Source organism: Myotis yumanensis, unplaced genomic scaffold (assembly GCF_028538775.1).
Source record: "Myotis yumanensis isolate MYYU_CA2020_CCGP unplaced genomic scaffold, mMyoYum1.0.hap1 SCAF_16, whole genome shotgun sequence".
Lineage (NCBI taxonomy): Eukaryota > Metazoa > Chordata > Mammalia > Chiroptera > Vespertilionidae > Myotis > Myotis yumanensis.
Window position 1 is genome coordinate 46,315,504 of NW_027223767.1, and position 23,760 is coordinate 46,339,263.

The following is a 23,760-nucleotide window of genomic DNA, read 5'->3' on the forward strand; positions in this document are numbered from 1 at the left end:
TTCATGATTTCCAGGATAGTCACAAAGTTGTGCAAGCAGTAAGCCACTGTCAAATTATAACTCAATTCACATTTATGGGGCAATCACCATAGACTCCCCTTTGAAGTGTGCGTTTCTATTTGTAAAAAATTAAAACAGCTGCTTTAATTACCTGCCATCCAGTCCTCATTCTAATAAACACCTTAACATTTATCTATGATACTGCCCTTCTTCAATTCACACATCCTGTGGTTTGGATGTGGTTCACAGGGGGACCTGGAAACCCATCCGATGGACAATGATAATACTTTTATCTCCCTATCCAATGAGATTAGTTCCTGATGGACCAAGATCCAGACTAATCTGAAGAAGACCATTGTTTCATGGGTATATTTTCCAAAATTATTTTGAAATGTTGGGAAAGATCTGTTTATGTGGTAGGGCTAACACGGGAGATTCTGAAGACTAACTCTGCGTCTTTTGGGGGGAGCCTACCTGTGAATGAAGGCAGCACACATTGCTATAGACCAGAGAAGTAGACACATATTTCTCCCTCTGCTGTTGACACTCACTTATCCAGCTGTGCTTTGATACTCTTTTCCCTTAAGCTGCACAAAAGATGCCCCTTTTCCTTACCACAAGATGAATTGGAAGTCCCTTATTCTCAACTGGAATATTCATGAAAAATATAATACTGTTAACTCTATTTTAAATATGGTGGTGAGACTCAGAGAAGTTGATGACTTGTAAAACGTTCTATAGACATAACACAGAACTACTTTCGTCAAATGCTCTCTGGCTCTATGTCCAGTTCTCTTGCCTCTGCTCTAGGCTGCTTCTCCTCAAATTTCAGGAAATTATTGCAGACACGGTCGTGACAGTAAGAATGCTCATCTTATTTTTCATTGATAAGTACCTCACCATAAAAGGGTGAACAACTGAAAGGCAGAATACTCTTCAACAGAATCTTCAAATATAGTTAGATAATCATTTTGGTATTGAAAGGTGAGAATAATATTCCTATAATCAAATTTAAGAGGAGAAAAGACTAGTTGTTTTTTGGATAGACTAATAAGCAAATACTAGAGCAATCGTCTCATTCCAGTAACAAAGCTTCCACAGCTACAAGTCAACAAATCGCTAAACACTCCTCCTTTTCAACATCTACCCATTTGTGTATTCCATGTTTCCCCAAACCCTACACAACATCAGCCGATTTCTTTGTTGAAAGACTGCACACTGCAAGTGGCAATCCCTTGCTTGGCAAGAAATACATTCATAGTTTTGACTTAGATATGGCCTCTTATGCTCTGGAAAGGGAAAATACATTCACATCTCTCATTACCTAGAAATGGTGACAACTGATATGGTGATGAACGGAAATACAAATTAAATGCACACACCTGCAGTCAAATGAACCAACTATTGACCTTAGAAATTCCTCTTAGATTTCTAGAAAACTCACCATTTTTCAAGGAGGCCAAGGCAACTTTTTTCATTATCTGTTGGGTTATATTGGTGAGAGGTGTATATGCAATCATAAATGTAGATAGGTTAAATGAATCTACCCGTCCCAGGTCCATGGTAGGCAGTGAAGAAAAATCAGTGACTTCATGACTAATAGGATGTAGGAACAAAGAAAGCAGTAGGAGCAATAAGCTCAACCATTCCTACACAATGCAAAGGAAAAAGAAAGAAAATTATGATCTCAAATAAGCCACCCACAATCATTGGGTCATACAGTTTGTCTTATTCACTTTTCTCATTTCAATATAGCACACATTCTGAACCATTTTCAATATGGACAGTACAAGTTTTAGCAGTCTCGGTAATAAATGAGCTATTACTAGGAGTTTATTTGTTTTGCTTGTGTATTCTTTTGTTGTTGTTAATCCTCACCCAAGGACATTTTCCCATTGATTTTTAGGGAGAGTGGGAGAGAGAGGGAAAGACTGAGATAAACACTGATGTGAGAGAAACACATCAATTGGTTGCCTCCTGCCTGAGCCCTAATCAGGGCCCAGGCCGGGGAGGAACCTGCAGCCAAGCTCTGCGCCCTTGACAGGATTGAACCCGGGACACTTTTGTCCTCAGGTGAGCACTCTACCCACTGAGCTAAACCAGCTAGGGCTTACTAGGAATTTAAGTGTTTTGATCCACAACGCCGGTGTCATGCATGCACGGATCATGCAAATATGAGAAGCAAAAGTGGCAAGCTATTATAAATTTTCAGTTGATAATACTGTGGTGACCTACTCATGCTGTACAGGCAGATCTCGTTTTATTGCGCTCTGCTTTACTGCACTTCACAGATGGTGCATTTTTGCAAGTTGAAGGCAAGACTTTCCACCAGCAGAAAGATTACCAAGAGCTTGATTGCCATCCTCACTTTATTACGGAGGCCTGCAACTGAACCCACGTACCTCCGAAGTATGCCTCTATTTGCTTCTGCTGAAAGTATATGTGTTATAAGAAACAGTTTTAAGGCATTGCACAATTAATGGTAATGTATTGGTTTCATGCCAAGATTCTAGTATTGGAAACTCAACAGCCTGTTTACAACCTGAGAAACACTATCTTGCTAGTTATCAATACTAGTCACTTAAACACTACCAATAAGAAATCACTCTATTCCCTAAAGGCATGATTGTAGAAAAAATTTCACAATAGATATACAGTAAAATCCCTCCTTAGTGAAAAGTGCTACTTAGCTAAGACTATCTGATTTTCAAAGTTTACCCAGAATCTTTGTTATATGGTAAAATTATAAGTTCTAATACTAATTTTCTTCTTGGCACTGATCACATTTCCAAATTATCCCCTAATTTTGAAGATAATGATTTTTATTTTTTTTTAAATAGAAAAGTGCCAGTTGCTATTTCTGTGGGTTGATTTGTTTACCACATCTCCAGAATACCAGTATCCTAACCCAAGGATCTATGCGTGGGAACACTGGTAAAAAGTGTGACCATTGCCCAGCTATTTTGGCTCAGTGGTTCAGCATCGGGCTATGAACCAGGAGTTCACAGGGTTGATTCCTGGTCAGCACACATGCCTGGTTTGCAGGCTTGATCCTCAGTCGGGGCGCGCAAAAGAGGCAGCCAATCAATGATTTGCTCTCATCGTTGATGTTTCTATCTTTCTCTCTCTTTCCCTTCCTCTCTGAATAAAAAATATACTTTTTTTTAAAAAGTGTGACTATTGACTTCTAAAACATTGATTGGTTTCTCCGGTGTTGACCAACTTCAGTGCCTTCAGACCTCAAATGATGAGCATGTGTAATCAAATTATCTTGAGAAAAATTTCTTCTACTGTATAAAGGTGTTGTTTTTTGCTCTTTTTTTTCTGGGCGAGAAATAAACAATCAGAGTTACCTCCCAAGGAATGGATATTTTTCAATCATAAAGAAAGAAGAGAAACAGATACTGAATCATACCATTAAGGACTCCCTTTTCATTCTCCATTTTTTAAGCAAATTCTTGCATAATAAGGCCCAAGTTTGTTGACACACACTTCTCTCTCTCTTACTCATGTTGCCCTGTTTCATAAGAAAAGAAAAGGGGAGACGGTAAAGCATATATGAAGGTCTTAATGGGAAAAAAAATCCTGCAAACACACAAACGAGCAGCCTGAGAACTCCAGTGTTCTGAATCTGAGTGCCTAGTACCTGAGTGTTCCAAAGTTAGCATTTTATTACTGGACCTGCTCCCCTCTGCCCCCATCTTTCTCACGAATAAGTTCTTGTTTTAGAGGATTTTTCTTTCATTGTGCTTTATACTCATGTTAAACCTGGTTTTTCTTTGCCTCTAGTTTTTCCCACATTCTTACCTTTTGCTAATTTTTATCAACCTTTCATTCTCCTCTCCATGTTTTCCCTCTTATCCTAAAGATATCATGGTTACTATTTAAAAAAATGAAAACTTTTGAAACTTAAAAGAATTATTTATTTACTTTTGTTGTTGTTTATTCAGGAAGGTCAATTTGTATTTTAGCTGTAATTCCAGATTTGCCTATAAATTTTATAGGTTCCTATGGGGAGGCTGTCATGCATTTGAGCTTGGGCTCCAGATGAGGTAGAAATTCCACCTGACTGGGCTCAGACAGGTGTTAGCTGGGTGCAAAACCCAGAACCCTCTGACTTGTGTGGAGGCCAGCTTATTGTGAAAACATTCCAGGGACTCTGCCCAAAATTGTCTGCAGAGATCAGCGTTATGCTTCTGTAGATATTGTGTACAGGAATACACAGTAGACCACAGCCCTCCTCCAAGTAAAAGTAGCAAGTCACAGATTTAGCATATGCAACCTTGAGCATAGGAGAGAGTGGAGAGAGAGAGTTGGAGTTGTGGTAGTGAGGATTATTAGGTAGGGGAATTTATACATAATTTTTGTTGTGTTTTTTTTCAGCAAGGACCTGGAATACCTCCCAGAAGGAGGTGCCTCAATGCCTAACAACAGTGCCACATCTTCCCATTGCCTCATAACCAATATGACACAACACGACCTGCTGAGCCTGCCCCGAACACCGTGGGACGGGAATGCTCACAAAGCTCACTGCAGGAGCAAACTGCATCTGAGCTGATCTCTAGGAAGTAAGGGGATTCTGGGACCATCCCTAGTTTTCTGGGAAGCATGCCCAGTGACTCGGAAGACTAGGTCAGGACTTTTTGAGCACAGAGCAGCATCTCCACCCTGAATTTGGCTTTTAATTCCTGAACCTGGAGAAAGCAGTCTGCTCCCTCTATGTGTACACAACATTGGCCAGGGATAGAAAGCAGGCCGTTGTCATGGACTCCTCCACCGTGATAACTAGTGGGTGAGTGTGTCCCTGCCTGAAGCTCTCATTCCATTCGTGGAAGAAGATGCCAACAGGGCTGTGCTATTTCCTAGATATGAAGCTCGAGAAATGGGTCTGGAAGCCGGTTCCAACGCCAGGCTTATTACCCAAGACAGGCTCAGAGGGCATTGCTGGAGGAAGAACCTACACGGGGATGTTTCATGAGTCAGAGAGGCAAGACTAGGGAGGAGAGGACTGAGTGAAGAGGCTGGAGAGCCCATGGAGAGGCAGGAGGAGGGAGGAAGAGATTCTTGGAAAAAAGCATTAGGTGAGGGTGTCCAGTGAGAGGGGCTCAGGATCCCCATAGATGGTTCTAGTGCCAAGAATTCAGAGTAACCACTTAAAAAAAATCCTCACCCCCACTGATGTAAGAGAGACACATTGACTGGTTGCCTTCCATATTCTCCCCGACCCCACTCCACCCCCCAAATGGGGCTGAGGATTGAACTTGCAACTCAGGTATGTGCCCTTGACTGGGAAGCAAACCTTCGACCCTTTGGTCTGAGGGTTGATGCTCTAATCACTGAGCAAAACCACCCAGGGCCAAAATAATCACTTTTAAAGCGACTGTGCAGGGCTGTGCAGGTGGGTAAACAGGCCAAGAGGGCAAACTCCTAACTGTGAAAATGTCAGGGTGACTCCAACCCCTTAGCCTTTCCATTGTAAATGAGCATTGCCTACTGTATTTTCCCTGAGCTTACGTATGTTCTGTCGTTTATCCAAAGACTAACAACCACGTGAATTCCTTTTTATACAAGCAGTCGGCAGTTTCAAAGGGTACTTACTCTGATCCTCCCCCTGTCCTATGGTTGTTGCATTCAGAACAAAATGTTTACACTGCAGGCGTGTGAAGGCTCTGTGTCCTGCAAAGCAAACAAGTGTTGGGATGAGGAAAAGCTGCACATTTCACATTTGGACCCAATACGTGGTGTGCACAGAGCAGAAAACCCTGGAAGGCAGTTTTCATTTCTAAAATTCTTAGAGCCCAGCCGAAACCTGTTTGGCTCAGTGGATAGAGCGTCGGCCTGCGGACTGAAGGGTTCCAGGTTCGATTCCGGTCAAGGGCATGTACCTGGGTTGCGGGCACATCCCCAGTAGGAGATGTGCAGGAGGCAGCTGATCGATGTTTCTCTCTCATCGATGTTTCTAACTCTCTATCTCTCTCCCTTCCTCTCTGTAAAACATCAATAAAATATATTTTAAAAAAAGTGGAAACTTTAAAAAAATAAAATAAAATAAAATTCTTAGAGCCCAAGTGTGAGAGGCAGGAACAATAGACATACAAGGGTGCGAAAGGCAGGTTCACAGTCTATCATATGGAAAATGAGACAATAATTAGGAAATAATTATAACACAAGAATAAACACTGTGCTTCATATACTCACAATAGTCAAACTGCTTTTGCCCACCCCTCTGTTTCTGTAAATGTTTTTCATAAGCAGACTCAAAATCAGAAAAAGAAGTTTATCACAATGCCCCCAAGTTATTGTGCGATAAAAGTGAAGACCTTCAAAGACCATCTAGGTTTACAAATGAATTCTCAGTATTCTTAGTTCTCCACAATCTCTGAACAAATTTCAGCTTATTCCTACATTCAGTTTCTGGCTCGAAACCACATAACAGGTGCAAAACTTTTAAAAAAAATATATGTTTTGACTCAGTTTTACAATTTTACAATTTTCATTTTTACAATTTTAAGTACCAGATGTCCAAACACATCCAAATAGTCCATTCATTTTCAAAATAGTTTCTCTACAGATAGTTGGCTTTCAATTCCTAAAGACTTATTTACAATTTTGTGATAGAAAAAAAAAAAACACACCTTCAAACAAAACAGAAAAAGACAATGAACTCACCTTTGAAACGTGAAGCACATAATCTAGGAACACATTTTACCCAGTGGTCTCCTTTTATAGAAGGAAGCAAGTCACATTGTTTCCTGAACTCGGCCACATCCATAGATTTTTCTTTAACTGTTTGGCTTCTGGAAAAAGTTCCCGGGGAGACTAATTCCACAAGAGGCTATGATCTCAGTTCTGTTGGCCCTGCCAACAATCACACTCATGTGACTGCCCTTGGACTATTTCTCTCTCTCTGTATGTGTGTGTTTTTGTAAAATTGAGTAATTATGTTCTATCTTCATTCTCAGTGTTTCAGTTGAGTTAACAGAAGCATGAGAGTTTCAGAATAAACTTATTTTTTTACCAAGTAGCAGACCCAAGAAAAAGTTAAAAACTTAAAAAAAAGTTTTAAAAGTCTATTTCCCAACTGATTATCCTACTTAAAAATCAATACTATCTCAAGGGTAATATTCTTTTTACAAGCTCAAAAAGCAACAATTTTCTGTAACTATGTTAGAACCTGCTCAGTCTTTAATAGCAATCTCCTTAGATAATTCTAATTGCGCAATAACATGCCTTTGTTCCTCTCTCCATTAGCCACAGACTCATAGAAGACATGGGAAACGTCTCATATTTGATCTCTAATCAGGATCTACTGAAGGCTTCTGAATAAAAACAAAAATGCATCAAATTACTTAGCTTAATCTGCAGTCACTTTGAGATAGAGATGGCACCATGGAAACAATGAACTAAAAACCAGATAAACTATTTCAGACTTCCAGAGATTGAAGGGAGTCATCTTTTCTGTAGTTAAGACTTTATATTTGTTCCTGGCCAGAATGGTTCAGTTGGTTGAGCATCATCTTGTGCACCAAAATGTTACTGGTTCTATTCCTGGTCAGGCACATACCTAGGTTTCAGGATCAATCCCTGCTTGGGGCCTGTATGGGAGGAAACTGATCAATGTTTCTGTTTCTCTCTCTCTCTCTCTCTCTCTCTCTCTCTCTCTCTCTCTCTCTCTTCCTCCCTCCCTCCCTCTCTCCCTCATCAATACATGTATCCTTGGGTAAGGATTAAAAAAAAAAAAGGCAGCTGGGTCTTATAGTTGAATCAGAGGACCAAAAGTCAATAGTCTCCTTTTTTCTTTTTATTTTCAGTGTATTCAGGCACTACTCTTTGTAGTCCCCAGGTGATTGTCTAACTCCAAAGCATTTCCTTGTGTTTTATTATTTTAAAAAATATATTTTTTATTGATTTCAGAGAGGAAGGCAGTAAGAGAGAGGGTTAGAAACATCAATGATGAGAGAGAATCATTGATCAGCTTCCTCTTGCATTTCCCATACTGAGGATCGAGCCCACAACCCAGGCATGTGCTCTGTCCAGAAATGGAATCATGACCTCCTGGTTCATAGATTGACACTCAACCACTGAGCCACAGCAGTCTGGCCATTTCCTTGTGTTTTAAAGGGAGCTCGTTAGGTGGTATTGCACAGCAACTGTAAGGCAAAAGACTAGCAGTTCGGGAAAGAAAATGAGAGTGCACCATATTCTATGGAAAGTTGAGCCTTCGCCTAACTTGCCAAATAGAAAATACATCGAGCTCAGTGAAGATGAACTTAATCTTGCACAGTGAGGGTTGGCTCTTGGAGTTGGTGTTTTGAGTGAGGGTGTGGGTGGATGAAGCCCTTTGCTTTAGTTGCAGAGGATTTCTTCCAACCTAAGCAGATTGTGGAAATAGGAAGGTCTCCACCCATGCTGCAAATTATCTGTCTATCCATTCATTTCCTCCAGAACATCTTGTCTTAAATGTGAGTCATTTGGTCACTGACTTACAGGGTAAGATCTAGGTAGATGCCCATCTGGTGTGGTTAAGTGTCAACTCATCAATCAGGACAGGACACACGCCTAGACTATGGGCTCAATCCCCAGTAGGGGGTGTGCAGGTGGCAGCCAATCAATTATTCTCATTGATGTTTCTAGCCCTCCTTCCCTCCTCCTTCTTCTCTCTGAAATCAATATTCTCTGTGTAATATTATACTGGCAGGTATACTCTGTATTACATTATAAAGAGCAACCTGATAGAGGAAATCCAGTATGCATGAGCTTTCCTCTATTATGGCCAAGATGATTGTGGCTCACACCAAAATTTTTAAGCACTGTCTTCAAACCATGAGAAAAGAAACAGTTTCATCAGAGGGAAGCTCCTCTCTACACAAAACTCTCGACTGCCCAATTGATAATCTCACCTGGGAAATCAAGATTTTCACTCCTCTCTTTCTCATTTACATTCAGTTCCAAGTATTTTCTAATCCCCCTCAAGACTTACTCTTTGAGCCATGAATTATTTAGCAATGTGTTGTTTCCTTTCCAAGTCTCTGACAATTTTATGTTATCTTTGGGTTATTGATTTCTAGTTCACATCTATTATAGTCAGAAAATTTATTTATGTCAAATTGATTAGGACTTGCCTTATAATCCAAGATGTCATCTGGCTGGGTGAATATTCCAAATGCAAGGAGGTATATTCTGCTATTGAGTGCAGTGTTGGATAAATGTCATAAAATGTAGTTAGTTGCTAAGTTCTTCTGTTTGTTTTGTTGTTGTTGTTGGTTTTTCTGTCTACTGGTTCTATTGATTACTGGAAGAAGAGTAGTGAAGATTTTACCAATAATTAGAGACTTTGTTTTTCTTTTCAGATCTAACAGATTCATCCTCATGTAATTGGAAATTGTGGTATTGGGTGCATACATGTTTAAGATGGTTGTTTCTTCTTGGCCTTTTAATCGTTATGTAATGTCCATCTTTATCCCTGGTAACTTTCTATGCTCCAAAGTCTACTTCGTCTGGTGTGAATATGTCATTCCCATTATCTCTGACCAGCTAAGCAGATGACTTATCTATCATTTCAATATTCTTTACTCTAATGAAATTAACCAGAAGATGCTATGATTCATGTGCATTGAGCCTTTGTTTTCTCATGCATAAATGGTCCTATATGATAAAAAGCTAATATGCAAATTGACCAAACGGTGGAACGACGGTAGCTATGACACACACTGACCACCAGGGGGGCAGATGCTCAATGCAGGAGCTACTCCTTGGTGGTCAGTGTGCTCCCACAAGGGGAGGCTCACTTGACCAGAAAATGGGCTCATGGCTGGCGAGCGCAGTGGTGGTTACGGGAGCCTCTCCCACCTCTGCAGTAGTTCTAAGGATGTCTGACTGATGACTTAGGCCTGCTCCTTGGGAAGCAGGCCTAAGCCATCCATCAGATATCCCCCGAGGGCTCCCTGACTGCAAGAGGGTGCAGGTCGGGCTGAGTGATCCCCCCTCCCCCAGATTGCATGAATTTCATGCACCGGGCCTCTAGTTTACACATAATTGAGCCACTCAGTTCAATGTACTGTGCCCTTTTGCAAATATTCATAAACCTATGAACTTCAAACAGAAATTGGCTGGTGCTTTTGATTTGGGGTATATGTAGCAGACTATGTCAGATCAATGTTTCTACCACAACAATTATAAGAAAGCCAGGTATGTTCCTAGTCAAGGCACATGCCTAGGTCGCGGGATTGATGTAGGGGTCATGCAGGAGGAAGCCAATTGATGTTTCTTTCTCTCCTCATCAAGAAAATCTCTCTCTCTCCCTTTCCCTTCCTCTCCCTCTAAAATCAATAAAAAACATATATATTTTTAAAAATGTATTGTAACAGGTGTCTGGTAGAGGAGAATAATTTAAGAAAAACTGCTTTGCCATCTGTTCACTCTGGCCCAATTTCCCATATGTAAATTACCCTGTAATATGTCCTGTTATAGTCTATGGAGTTGCCTACTTACCTTCAGTCTGTACTTACCTTCTCTTTACGGTGGCCATTACCCCTTTGCCACACCCTCACACATGTCTGCTTTATGGTTGAACTGTTTCCCTGCTTTGAAAATTCTCATTCAGACTGCTTTCTGGAGGGAGGTTGTGGCTGCAATTCTCTTGGCTCGAGAACACCGAATCCAAAATTAGCTTCAAACCCTGATTAGATTGCCTGAGTCAAGAAGTCAATCCAAAGGAGCAGAAAACCCGAGTGGAGAAAATGCTTTTCAATGACTAAGCTCTTCATTTTTTTACTATTTAATAGTGAGATTCCACAACGCCCCCCCCCCCCCCCCCTGCAACCCACTCTCTTCTTCTTTTTTTGTAAAGGTAGTGATTTATATTTTGAAACCAGCCCCTTTTTTCTGAGGCACGAGAACATTTACAATATCAGATTCCCTCTGTATGACACTTCTTTATGATACATTACAGCCAGCCAAACAAGTACAGCTGAAGGTCAATAAAAAAGCATTTGTTCAAGAGTGACCTACACTGACCTGTTGACTCAGGTAATCTAATCAGGATTTAGACTTTTTAAAAAGCAAATTCTGGATTCTTCTCTGCTTCCCATATCACATTCTTGCTATTCTTTTTTAATCCCAGGAAACAATACCATGTTCTACTTGCTCAAGATAAAATACAAAGAGTCCTCGGATTATGTTGGACTCGACATACGTTGTTTTCTGGTTATGTCATCATCTCCCATTTATCCTATCTAATAATAGGCAAACATGGTAATTGACCATACCTCCGCTACGCTTCCCATGGGCTAATCAGCAGGATATGCAAATTAACTGCCAACAAAGATGGCGGCCGGCAGCCACGCAGCTGAAGCAAACATGAGGCTTGCTTGCTCCAGTGATGGAGGAAGCCAAGGTTCCCTGCCAGTTGCGGCCCAGCTCTCAGCTCCGGAAGCAACAATGTTTCAATTATAGAAGCTAAACAAACCCCAGATACCTGCTTTCAGCCAGCCATGGCCTCAGAGCTGAGAGCGCTAGTGATGGCAGCAGAGTTTCAATTATAGAAGCTAAACAAACCCAGATACCTGCTTTCAGCCAGCTGCAGCCTCAGAGCTGGAGCAAGCAGGATAGCAACAATGTTTCAATTATAGAAGCCAAACAAACCCCAGATACCTGCTTTCAGCCAGCCGCGGCCTCAGAGCTGGAGCCGGGCCTCAGAGCTGGATCCGGATCTCAGCTCCAGTGACAGCTGTAGAAGGTAAATAAATCCCAGAATTAAAAAAAAAAAAGAAAAAAAGGAGAGGCTGGGAGCTTCAGTCGCCCACCAGCCTGAAAACGGCCCTCAGCCCCTCACCCAGACTGGCCAGGCACCCCAGTGGGGACCCCCACCCTGAAGGTGGTGTGACCAGCTGCAAACAGCCATCAGCCTGTCATCCAGGCTGGCCAGGGACCCAAGCGGGACCCCCACCCTGATCTGGATCACCCTTCAGGGCAAACCAGCTGGCCCCCACCCATGCACCAGGCTTCTATCCTATATAGTAAAAGGGTAATATGCAAACTGACCCTAACAGCAGAAAGATTGGGAATGACTGGTCACTATGACACACACTGACCACCAGGGGGCAGACGCTCAATGCAGGAGCTGCCCTCTGGTAGTCAGTGCGCTCTCACAGAGGGGGAGCTCTGCTCAGCCACAAGCCAGGCTGCTGGCTGCCAGCACAGTGGTGGAGGTGGGAGCCTTTCCTGCCTCCTCAGCAGCGCTAAGGATGTCTGACTACAGCTTAGGTCTGCTCCCCGCTGGCAAGTGGACATCCCCCGAGGGCTGCCGGGCTGCCAGAGGGATGTCTGATTGCCATCTTAGGCCCAATCCCCTGGGGAGCAGGCCTAAACCACCAAGTGGTCACCCCCGAGGGGTCCCAGACTAAGAGAGGGCACAGGCCGGGCTGAGGGGCCCCCTCCCCCCGAGTGCACAAATTTTTGTGCACCGGGCCTCTAGTTTATATATAAAAAAATTCCATCATTTTGATGTATGTACATATGTGCTTTATGTTTTTTATTATTTATTTACCACAAGTAAAGGTCAGGCATTGTTATCTTTATTTTAAATTTGTTTTAATGTTTCACTTCAATACTGCTATGTATGTGTTCCCTGTGAGTATGTAGGTGCTTACCTAGGTGGATTCTGACTTACAGCAAAAATCGAGTTATGTTGTACCATAGGAACTGATCTCCGATATAACCCCAGGACCTACTGTATAGGAAATCTCCTTGACCAGCCTCCCCTCCCTCCCCCAACATCCTCCTGACACATCATTCTAGTTCAAGGGGGATGATTTAGACAATGTCGGAGACATTTTAGGTCGTCACACTCAGGGGCAGGTTGCAACTGGCATCTAGTGGGTAGAGAGCGGGAATGTCACCTAAAATTCTACAGTACACAGGCAACTTCTCTTTCTTCCTCCCACCCCCAACAAGGAATTATCCAGCGCAATGTCAATAGTGCCACTGTTGAGAAATTCACATCTAGTATAAGAATAAAGAAGCCCACTGTCATTGAAATTAATTATTCAAAATCGGTCATGTTTTCATTTATCTGGCCCTTTGAATAAATGACTCTTACCTTCTAATTCAAACACTGCAAGCATTCACTCAATATATATTTTGCATATCCAAATTAAGCTATCCTTTCCTGTTTTTTTGTTTTATTTTGTTTTTTTACACTATGAGACAGGGCCAGTGGCTCTCAACCTTCTGGCCCTTTAAATATAGTTCCTCATGTTGTGACCCAACCATAAAATTATTTTCATTGCTACTTCATAACTGTAATGTTGCTACTGTTATGAATCGTAATGTAAATATCTGATATGCAGGATGGTCTTAGGCAATCCCTGTGAAAGGGTTGTTTGACCGCCAAAGGGGTTGCGACTCACAGGTGGAGAACCACTGGGGTAGACTCATCCAAAAGCATCCTGGGTGTCTTGGCTTGGATTGTGCCTGAAGAGCGATTTTGAAGAGACATTAAAATATTTCCAAAACTTGTAATGAAAGCTCCATTTCAAGAGGGCAGTTTTAAAACAGACACAGACTCATATAGACACAGGGAACAGACTGATGGCTGCCAGAGGGGAGGAGAGGTAGGGGACTGGGTGAGAAAGGTGCAGGGAGTACGTAGTACAAACTGGTAGTTACAGAACAGTCACGGGGATGTAAAGAACAGCACAGGGAATACACTCAGCAATATTGTAATAATGATATATTGTGCTAGGTGGGTACTGGTAATATCAGGGGGAACATTTTGTAAAGTATACGACTGCCTAACCACTATGAGGTACACCTGAAACTAATACAAAATAATATTGGCCGAAACCGGTTTGGCTCAGTGGATAGAGCGTTGGCCTGCGGACTGAAAGGTCCCAGGTTCGATTCCGGTCAAGGGCATGTACCTGGGTTGCGGACACATCCCCAGTGGGAGATGTGCAGGAGGCGGCTGATCGATGTTTCTCTCTCATCGATGTTTCTAACTCTCTATCTCTCTCCCTTCCTCTCTGTAAAAAATCAATAAAATATATTTAAAAAAAATACAAAATTATATTGAATGTCAACAGTAATTAAAAAACTAAAATTTAAAAAAAGATAGCCGTTTTAACCCAAGATTTTAACTCTCTTGCTTTGAAATTGCCATGGATATAACTCAACAAGGATCAAAACAAGGACAACATTGATATGAACAGTGACAACAGCAGGTTACTATTGGCTATCTAAACACCTTGAGGGCAGTCTGGTGGAGATAAACTGAGATTGACGGGAATATCAACTGGTTACAGAGTCAGTACAGATAAGCAAGTGGGTAGGGTCACCCTTGCAGAGTCCTGATCTAGGCAAGGGTCAGGGACAGGCAACTTGGGATAGTTCAAAGGTCCTTGGCAATTGCATCAGTGCCCTGTTCAGGTTTTAATCCCACCCCTTTCTTGTCATGATCTACTCTATTAGTCATTGTAATGTTAGCTGCCTGTTGTAACAACCCCACAGTCTCAATAATGTCAGTAGTTCAACGAGTGTCTTGCAGTGGTTCAGTTGTTGGTTTTGGTTTGGAGTGTGTGTGTGTGTGTGTGTGTGTGTATGTGTGTATTTCATGTCTCTGTCCTATGCAGGCCAGCTGGCTCTTCTAGGCCACTCACCTCCACATGGTGACTCAGGGACTTGAATACTTTCCATTGTGGTCTCCTCATCTCAGAGTCCCTTATTTCTGACCCATATATGAGAAAGAGAAACCTTACAAATGATCAAGCAGGAAAGTTAGGTAATGGCCCTAGAGTGGCATACATCATTGCTGCCCATATTCTGCATTCCAGGGCTCGACAGATGGTCCCAGAGTAGCTGTAAGGGAGCCTGGACAATGAAGTCTTCCCTTCTATTCAGAGGGAGAATGGGATTGGTGAGCATCAGCTGGTCTCTACCTAAACGATATAGAAAATTAAGTGGGGCTGTCTTTACCCCCAGATTTTCAGTAAAGAAGCTGCACCAGAGGAGAAACAGTGCCCCAGCTGATTTCAATATGATTCAACAAAACAGGCAACTGTATTTTATTTCCAAGTGATCTCGGTACCATTCAAACAACATAATCCATCTCTGTGACTCTCTTGAAAATGAACTGCAATTACCTTTCTTAATGGGCACAAAAATATCCTTCAGCATCAAGGTTTTACATTTCTGTTGTTCACAACTGGGTCATCTGAATTTACCACCATAATTGGCTATGTTTAAGCTGAAAAATAGTGTTTATCTTCAAATCCTTGTATCATTCTAGTTCAGTGATGGCAAACCTTTTGAGCTCAGCATGTCAGCATTGTGAAAACCCCAACTTAACTCTGGTGCCGTGTCACATATAGAAATTTTGTATTTTCCACCATAGTAAAACAAAGACTTATATTTTTGATATTTATTATATATATTTAAATGCCATTTAACAAAGAAAAATCAACCAAAAAATGAGTTCGCGTGTCACCTTTGAACTTGTGTCATAGGTTCGCCATCACTGTTCTAGTTGATACCATAACAATTAGAAGCTGATTATACAGTGTCTATTGTGTTCTTCAGATTCTCTTCCTGAAAGGTAACCAAAACTTCAAGTTGAAGGAATGTTCTTTATACCTTCATTGAAACCTCAGTCAGGTGTTTAATAACTGCTTGGTGATGCCTTAAAGTAGGTGGCATCAGACAGACTCCTGGGTTTGAATTCTGGGTCCTGGGACCTATGACTTTGGGAAGGTCAACTTCTCTAAATACGACTTTATTTATATACCTGCATCACACTTCAATTGCTGCATAACAAATTACCATAAACTCAGTGACTTATGCAACTATGAAAGTAGCAACAACAACAACAATAAAAACTCATATGAGTGTATAAGTATATCCTGTTGATTTTAAGGTGTTTATGGAATTACCAATTGAATAAATCACAACAGGTACAGACATGGGAAATTAAGATCTATCAAGTTCTAGTGGTTTGCATCAGGGTGGACCCTGGCATCATAAGACAACATAAAATCAGAAATATTTTTCAAATCTTTATGTAAACGTATGTATTTTTTCATCAACTTGATTACTCAATGTCTTACTGCAATTATTTATCTTAACGGGTTTCAAATGTCCTTAATAGTTACAATAGGCAAAACACAGACTCTAAAATCTAAAATTCTAAAAATTTCAGGAAAGGAAAATCAGTGAATTAAGTAAAAAAAGAGAATAAAAGTGAATTACAAAAAGCAAAGACTGTACTTCCATGTAATCAACTGACTCCCTTTCCCCTATAATCAGCATCATCTTAATTCGTGTTGTAATAAAAAAGATTTTTAAAATCCCATATTTTAAAGTTTAGAGAAAAAAATTAAGCAATCCCTGCGCCATTCTCATAAACATAAACAATAATGTAATAAATGTATTCTTTGCGTTTGCTATGGCATGAAATAAGGAATTTGGCTGCTGGTCCAGAGGCTGCATGGCCTGGCTTCTTTAGTCCCACCGTAAGTGATATTATTGAGAAAAAAATCATAACATTCATTTCAAAAGTACCTTGTCCGTGTCTGAGAAAAGGTATCATTATGCTATAAAATGTTAACTTAAGAAGAGTCACAGGCCTAAAGGGCAATGCAGGGTATTTGGGGCTTTAGGGCTCTTCCTGCTGGAGGAGCTTCCACCTCACAGAGAGATCAACTTCCTCATCAAAGTCCTCCAGCTCCTGCTCCTTGGAGAGCTCCAGGAAGACCTGCCGTGGAGGAACAGACAGAGAGAGGGTGTCACACTGCCTCCTGGAGCTCTGAGTGCGTGCAAAGGGTATGCACACATTGCACCTTATATTCCATGGGGGATACAGAAATCTCTAAGGCGGACCCACCTGCTCCAGGGTGGACTGTGACAGGCTGTACTCCTCCAGGTCGAAGTTCTGTTTAACTGCACAAGGATGGATGGATGGGCATTAGGAAGTCATGTATTTTGGATCCTGAAAGTTGTACCAAAGTCATGTATAAAAAGTACCAAGAGGCCAAGAGGAGGAGGCATCACTCACCCCCAGAAGCTGTGGTCAGAGGCTAAAGATGGGAGGGGAGAGGGTCTCATCAAAGAACCCACAAAAGCACCCCAAAGAGAAAGGGAGTCAGGCCCTGCTGTCATAGGACAGCACTAATGATCAAATCAAGCTTTGCTTCCATGTTATCTCTTCTCTCCTCCCCTTATACTTGACCTAGAGAGGCCTAAACCATCAGCCTATGAGTAGAGGTGAGGAGGGTAAGAAGAGAGACAAAACTGACCATCCTACCTCCCTAGCTTCAAGTCTTCAAATCTGAAGGAAGAAGCGGGTGTGGGAGGCTCTAGTTTCGCTGGAATTTGCATTAGCCCAAAGCGATCTGATTGTATGCAAGAATGACTCTATGTAGCAAGGTAAAGAAATAACAATGGGGCATGCCTTTTGCTTCCAAGCTACTTGGAATTTCAATACATGCATTGCTGCTGAGAATGTAACTATGGCTAACTTAACATTTGGAGAGAAACACACTAGCTTAGGACATTTCGGTGTCTTGTACTTTGTGTAATCTTCACATAACAGGATAGGAAACTGATAAAAAGTTGTTTTTACCCCCTAAATCAGGACTTCCATTTCAGCAAACTAAGCACATCAGAAGGCATTTGAGGAGGGAGGGGACATTTTTGAAAGCAGAAACACAGGAAGGCCCTTAAGAAAAAGCTCCATTGTATTCCAGGGAGGCAGCTTTCTTGGAACATCTCTCTCCCTGCTTCTAATTAATTATAAAATCCTTCCTGTTGGTCAGACCCCATTGTGGGAATCCTTCCCACCGGAATGCTGCAAAATTGGTCAAAAGGCCAAAATGGTCAGTGCGGTAAATGGACCCATAGACCACAGCGTGAAGGGAACGGCAGAATCGGGAGGTGGAAAGAAGCCCTGTCTGGGGCCATCCTAAGCTTCACTCAAGGGGAAGGATCTTTTCAAGAACTAGGATGCCTGAGGGAGGGTTCTAATGACTGATGACAGGCAAAAAATAAAATAAAAATAGACAAGTCGGAAAGGAAGGTGTTCAGCTTTGAATGTGTCTGTTTCCCAGAGTCTTTTAAAAAATACATATTTTTATTGATTTCAGATAGAAAGGGAGGGGGGAGAAAGAGGCAGAAACATCAATGAGAGAGAATCATTGCTTGCCTCTTGCGTGCCCCCTGCTCGGGATCAAGCCCACAACCTGGGTATGTGCTCCTGACTGGAATCAAACCTGGGACCCTTCAGTCCTAAGCTCTGTCCACTGAGCCAAACCGGTTAGGGCTGTTTCCCAGAGTCTTACCTCTAAATAGTTGCTCTTACCGATCTCTAATTTGAAGAAAGCTTGCGATAAAGGTCTTACATCCTCAACAGGCAACTTATAGACCATCAGGGAGGAGTACCTGGAAGGAAAAGAGTGAGGCTGAACTCCGGGCCGTAAAAGCACAACTCCTGATGAGTGAATATCCAAAAGGGAGCAACAGTCTGACAGGTGTGAAGTGGTATCTCACTGTGGCTTTAATGTGCATTTAACTAAAGAACCAACCAAACAAAGAAAATTGAAACAGACTCATAGATACAGAGAACATTTTGCCAGTTGCCAGGTTTGGGGTCGTTGGGAGGCTGGGTGGAAAAGGTGAAAGGATTAAGAACTACAAATGGGCAGTTACAAATAGTCCCGGGGATGTAAAGTACAGCATAGGAAAGATAATCAAGAATATTGTAATAACTATGTACGGTGCCAGGTGGATACTGGAAATATCAGGGGGATCACTTAATAAAGTATATGACTGTCTCCAGGGGTGGGCAAACTTTTTGACTCAAGGGCCACAATGGGTTCTTAAACTGGACCGGAGGGCCGGAACAAAAGCATGGATGGAGTGTTTGTGTGAACTAATATAAATTCAAAGTAAACATCATTACATAAAAGGGTACGGTCTTTTTTTTTTTTTAGTTTTATTCATTTCAAATGGGCCGGATCTGGCCTGCGGGCCGTAGTTTGCCCACAGCTGGTTAACCACTATGCTGTAGACCTGAAACCAATACAAAATAATACTGAATGTAAACGGTAATTGAAAAAAATAAAATCATGACATAGGTAAAAACTAAATGAAAAGGAGCAACAACGACACCAATAGTTTGTTTTCATGTACACATCTGTATAGCGTTGGAAACAGCCACAGTGTGAATGCTCTCCGAACAACAAGAAGTCAGTGTACTAAAGCTGAACAATTCAAGGTTCTTAAGAAGAGGCCCCTTTTACTCTAGGCAGGAATAGGAGACAAAAGGCAGGAAACGGACCATGTGTACCCCTCTGCAAGGGAAGAAGCAGGTTACTTATCATTCTTCTTCTCTCCTAGTGAGAATCCTATTTAACTAAAAAGGACTAGGCTCACCTCCTGGCCCCACCACAAGTTATTTGGCATTCTCTAACCTATCTGTGCTTCCAGGGCCATTCATTACTTGATAATGTTACTGATAATAAAAACGCTAAGAGACACCATTCAGCGAGGTGGACTGCTGCCTGGCACTGGGTGTTATACAGCTGATCTCCTTGAATGGGTGTGGCTTCACCCTCTAAAACAGCGGTTCTCAACCTGTGGGTCGCGACCCCTTTGGCAGTCGAATGACCCTTTCACAGGGGTCACCTAAGACCATCCTGCATATCAGATATTTACATTACGATTCATAACAGTAGCAACATTACAGTTATGAAGTAGCAATGAAAATAATTTTATGGTTGGGTCACAACATGAGGAACTGTATTTAAAGGGCCAGAAGGTTGAGGACCACTGCTCTAAAAGGACAACTGAAATGAACTAGGTATGTGTCCTGGTTAGTACCTGGCACCTTCCCTTACAGAATCAGTTTCCAAATGAGCACTTTGTTCTCTTGTTTCCCTCCTGTGGTAGCCCTTGGGTTTGGGACTGTCTCTAGTAATTTTTCACAATGACCATAAAGTTAAAAAAAAAAAAAGAATGAGAAGACAGAAAATAAAACCGAGACCAAGGTGAAACAGATCACCGCCTGGACTTACCTTTCCTGCCGAGCAGCCTGGGGGAAGAGCCTCAGGATTTCGCTGTGCAGGGGCTCCACGTGGGCGAGGGTCTTCACCTTCATCTCCAGTAGGTAATCCTTGCCAAATTTGCTCTTCAGGTGCTGGATGGAACCGATACATCTGGAGGGAAGAGGAGGAAGAGGAGGAAGTCAATCAAGAAAAGGGAGACAGAGGGGTGTCTCCAGCACAGAAGTTCTCCCACCGCAGACACAGCTGATTCCCACAGCCAATTGGCCTGGAGGTCAATTCCTCACGGTGATAACTACAACAATCAAGGCTTAACCACAACAAGACTGTGCACAAAGCCCACAAGGGGGTGCACCAAGAGTGTCTACCTCAGGTAATTGGGACACTTAGCACAGAAAGGCACTCTATCGACACAGCGAAGCATAAAAAATGCCGAGACAAAGAAATAGAACACAAACGACAGAATTGGAGGAAAGCAAACTGCTGGATATAGAGTTCAAAACCACACTTTTAAGGTCTTTAAAGAACTGTCTAGAAGCCGCCGATAAATGTAGTGAGATCTTCAAGAAGACTGGTGAAACCCTCGATGTTGTGATAAAGAACCAACTAGAAATTAAGCATACACTGACTGAAATAAAGAATATTATACAGACTCCCAACAGCAGACCAGAGGATCACAAGAATCAAGTCAAAGATTTGAAATACGAAAAAGCAAAAAACACCCAACCGGAAAAGCAAAATGAAAAAAGAATCCAAAAATACGAAGATAGTGTCAGGAGCCTCTGGGACAGCTTCAAGCATACCAACATCAGAATTATAGGGGTGCCAGAAGATGAGAGAGAGCAAGATATTGAAAACCTATTTGAAGAAATAATGACAGAAAACTTCCCCTACCTGGTGAAAGAAATAGACTTCCAAGTCCAAGAAGCGCATAGGACCCCAAACAAAAGGAACCCAAAGAGGACCACACCAAGACACATCATAATTAAAATGCCAAGAGCAAAAGACAAAGAGAGAATCTTAAAAGCAGCAAGAGAAAGAAAATCAGTTACCTACAAGGGAGTACCCATACGACTGTCAGCTGATTTCTCAACAGAAACTTTGCAGGCCAGAAGGGAGTGGCAAGAAATATTCAAAGTGATGCATGCCAAGAACCTACAACCAAGATTACTTTATCCAGCAAAGCTATCATTCAGAAGTGAAGGCCAGATAAAGAGCTTCACAGATAAGAAAAAGCTAAAGGAGTTCATCACCACCAAACCAGTATTATATGAGATGCTGAAAGGTATCCTTTAAGAAGAGGAAGAAGAAGAAAAAGGTAAAGATACAAATTATGAACAACAAATACACATCTATCAACAAGTGAATCTAAAAATCAAATGAATAAATAATCTGATGAACAGTATGAACTGGTGATTGTAATAGAATCAGGGACATAGAATGGGAATGGACTGACTATTCTTGGGGGGGGATGTGGGAGGTGAGAGAAGAGATTGGACAATAATTGTGCACCTATGGATTAGGACACTGGGTGGGGAGTGAGGGCGGTGGGTGGGGTGGGAACTGGGTGGAGGGGAGTTATGGTGGGAAAAAAGAGTAACTAATGTAATAATCTGAACAATAAAGATTTAATTAAAAAAAAAAGAGAGAAAAAAGAAAAGGGAGAGAGAAATCTACTGCTGGTGAATTTTGGCTTCTGGAGGCCAGGGCAGGGCCAGGGAGAGCCGGGGCAGCCAGCCCTCCTGCTCCTCACAGTGATGCCCTGTGCAGGGAAATGTCCTTTGTGCAGGGTGTGACTGGGGACCTCGTGTGGGCACTCACCTCAGCCTCCCGGAAACCATGATGGCCACACGGTCACACACGGCCTCCGCCTCCGCCATGTAATGGGTGGTCAGGAGGGCGCCCCTCTCCGTGTTTCTAAAGGTGGCCCGGATGGCCTGCCTAAAGTTAGAGCAAGGGAAATGTTCACCAGGGGGAATGCCGAGGTAATATGAGAAGAAAAAATTAAAGAAGTTTCCATGGGCACATACGAAATAATCAGTGAATTCTTTTCAGACAAAGACAGGTTTGTTTGTTAACAATTTTTGCAGGGGTAACAGACATGGAAATAACCAAATTATTGCTTAGAGTGCAAAATTCAGTGCATGGCTTTGGTGAATAATGTAGAGAATGACATTGGGAAAAGATTTAGAAAAATGCCAAATTTCAAGAATTTTTATGAGAAGGGAATAGGAAAAAAGAAATAGAAAAAGAGAGAACGTATTTTTTTAAAAAAAGATAATAATGACATGCTAGTTTACCCCAAAGTGCAAAATGACAGATTTCAAAATATATCCTAACATAATTAAAGAATTATTTTGTTCCAATAGAATTATGTATCCAGAGGTGTCGCAGAAAAACTCAATGTAGATTGATCTGATTTGAGTATAAATCGGGCCATGCACACCCAGATGACTTAAGATGAGAATGAAATTCTTTTTAAAAAATATATTTTATTGATTTTTTTACAGAGAGGAAGGGAGAGGGATAGAGAGTTAGAAACATCAATGAGAGAGAGACATCCATCAGCTGCCTCCTGCACACTCCCCACCGGGGATGTGCCTGCAACCAAAGTACATGCCCTTGACTGGAATCAAACCTGGGACCCTTGAGTCCGCAGGCTGACGCTTTATCCACGGAGCCAAACCAGCTAGGGTGAGAATAAAATTCTTGAGTATTAATTTGTTGGAATATCTTTTTCTCCTCCATAAAAATTGGCTGCAGTGGGCTATCAGATTTCCCCCTCATACTATTGCTTTTCCTGATAATATTGATGTTTTTCATTTGCTAAGTAAAACACTTTCACTTTGGGTTACTCATAACATCCTCTCACCACATCTGCTGCTGCCCCGAGGGGTCCATGCCCGTGGACGGCTCGTCCAGCAGCACCACCGATGGGTTTCCCAGGATGCTCAGCGCGAAGCACAGCTGGAAGGAGAGGAACAGCGTATCTGGCACGGATCTGGGATCTGTGGGCCTCGCGGGATAACCCCAGCCCCAACCCTACCTTTCTCTTGATTCCCTCTGATAAGGCCTTCACAGGGCGCTTCTGCTCCTCCTGCAGCTTGAGCGCCTCCACCAACCTGAAGGAAACAGTGAGTCAACCACATTACCAGCGTTTACAACGGGAAGGCACGTGGGAGACCGGGCGAATCAGAAGACTACAGTGCAGAATGTTAAAAACCGCTATTCAGAGTGATCATAAAATTGAAACTATATTTGATTGTCCAACCATTAAACTGTATACTGAAACTAATATAAGCTAATATTGAAGTCAACTGTAATGGAAAAGTAAAATTAAAAAAATTCAAATTATCTAGGATACTTTATGAACCTTCCATTGTTTTTATTTTACTTTATTTATTGGTTTTAGAGAAAAAGGAAGGGAGAGGAGGAGAGAGGGAGAAAGGGGGAGAGAGAGAAACATATATAGGTTGCCTCCTGCATGCGGGGGATTGAACCCCCAACCTGGATATGTGCCCTGATGGGAATGGAGCCACAACCCTTCAGTGAATGAGACTATGCTCCAACCAATTGAGCCACACCAGCCAGGGCCCTTTCATGGTTTTTAAAGTCACATTTTTAATGACTTATTTTTGTATTAAGAATAATCAATAGACTTTTCCTCTCCAGGCTTAAAATGAGAGAACATAACGCTGAATTGGGGTCT

General features: G+C 41.9%; 2 protein-coding genes across 5 annotated transcripts in view; both read right to left on the minus strand.

The window, feature by feature from the left end:
* Window positions 1-7,013, minus strand: part of LOC138993983 (ABC-type organic anion transporter ABCA8-like) — a 73,610-nt gene extending 66,597 nt beyond the window's left edge. For 3 of the 4 annotated variants that reach the window (XR_011468363.1, XM_070393540.1, XM_070393541.1), the window contains exons 1-3: window positions 5,599-5,781; window positions 3,416-3,517; window positions 1,445-1,649 (exon numbers count right to left, since the gene is read on the minus strand). Coding sequence is in view for 3 of the 4 variants with exons in the window: in XM_070393540.1 (XP_070249641.1) it covers window positions 1,445-1,649; window positions 3,416-3,511 (301 nt within the window). In the remaining variant the exon portion in view is untranslated. Of the gene's footprint in view, window positions 1-1,444; window positions 1,650-3,415; window positions 3,518-5,598; window positions 5,782-6,669 lie in introns of those variants that run through there. The other variant, XM_070393539.1, reaches the window with a different exon arrangement.
* Window positions 7,014-14,981: 7,968 nt separating this feature from the next.
* ABCA9 (ATP binding cassette subfamily A member 9) overlaps window positions 14,982-23,760 on the minus strand; it is a 54,772-nt gene continuing 45,993 nt past the window's right edge. Inside the window, exons 35-41 of the mRNA XM_070395484.1 lie at window positions 23,098-23,173; window positions 22,924-23,018; window positions 21,873-21,992; window positions 20,064-20,204; window positions 18,350-18,429; window positions 16,877-16,932; window positions 14,982-16,747 (exon numbers count right to left, since the gene is read on the minus strand). Coding sequence (XP_070251585.1) covers window positions 16,649-16,747; window positions 16,877-16,932; window positions 18,350-18,429; window positions 20,064-20,204; window positions 21,873-21,992; window positions 22,924-23,018; window positions 23,098-23,173 — 667 coding nt within the window. The 3' untranslated portion in view covers window positions 14,982-16,648. The remainder of the gene's footprint in view (window positions 16,748-16,876; window positions 16,933-18,349; window positions 18,430-20,063; window positions 20,205-21,872; window positions 21,993-22,923; window positions 23,019-23,097; window positions 23,174-23,760) is intronic.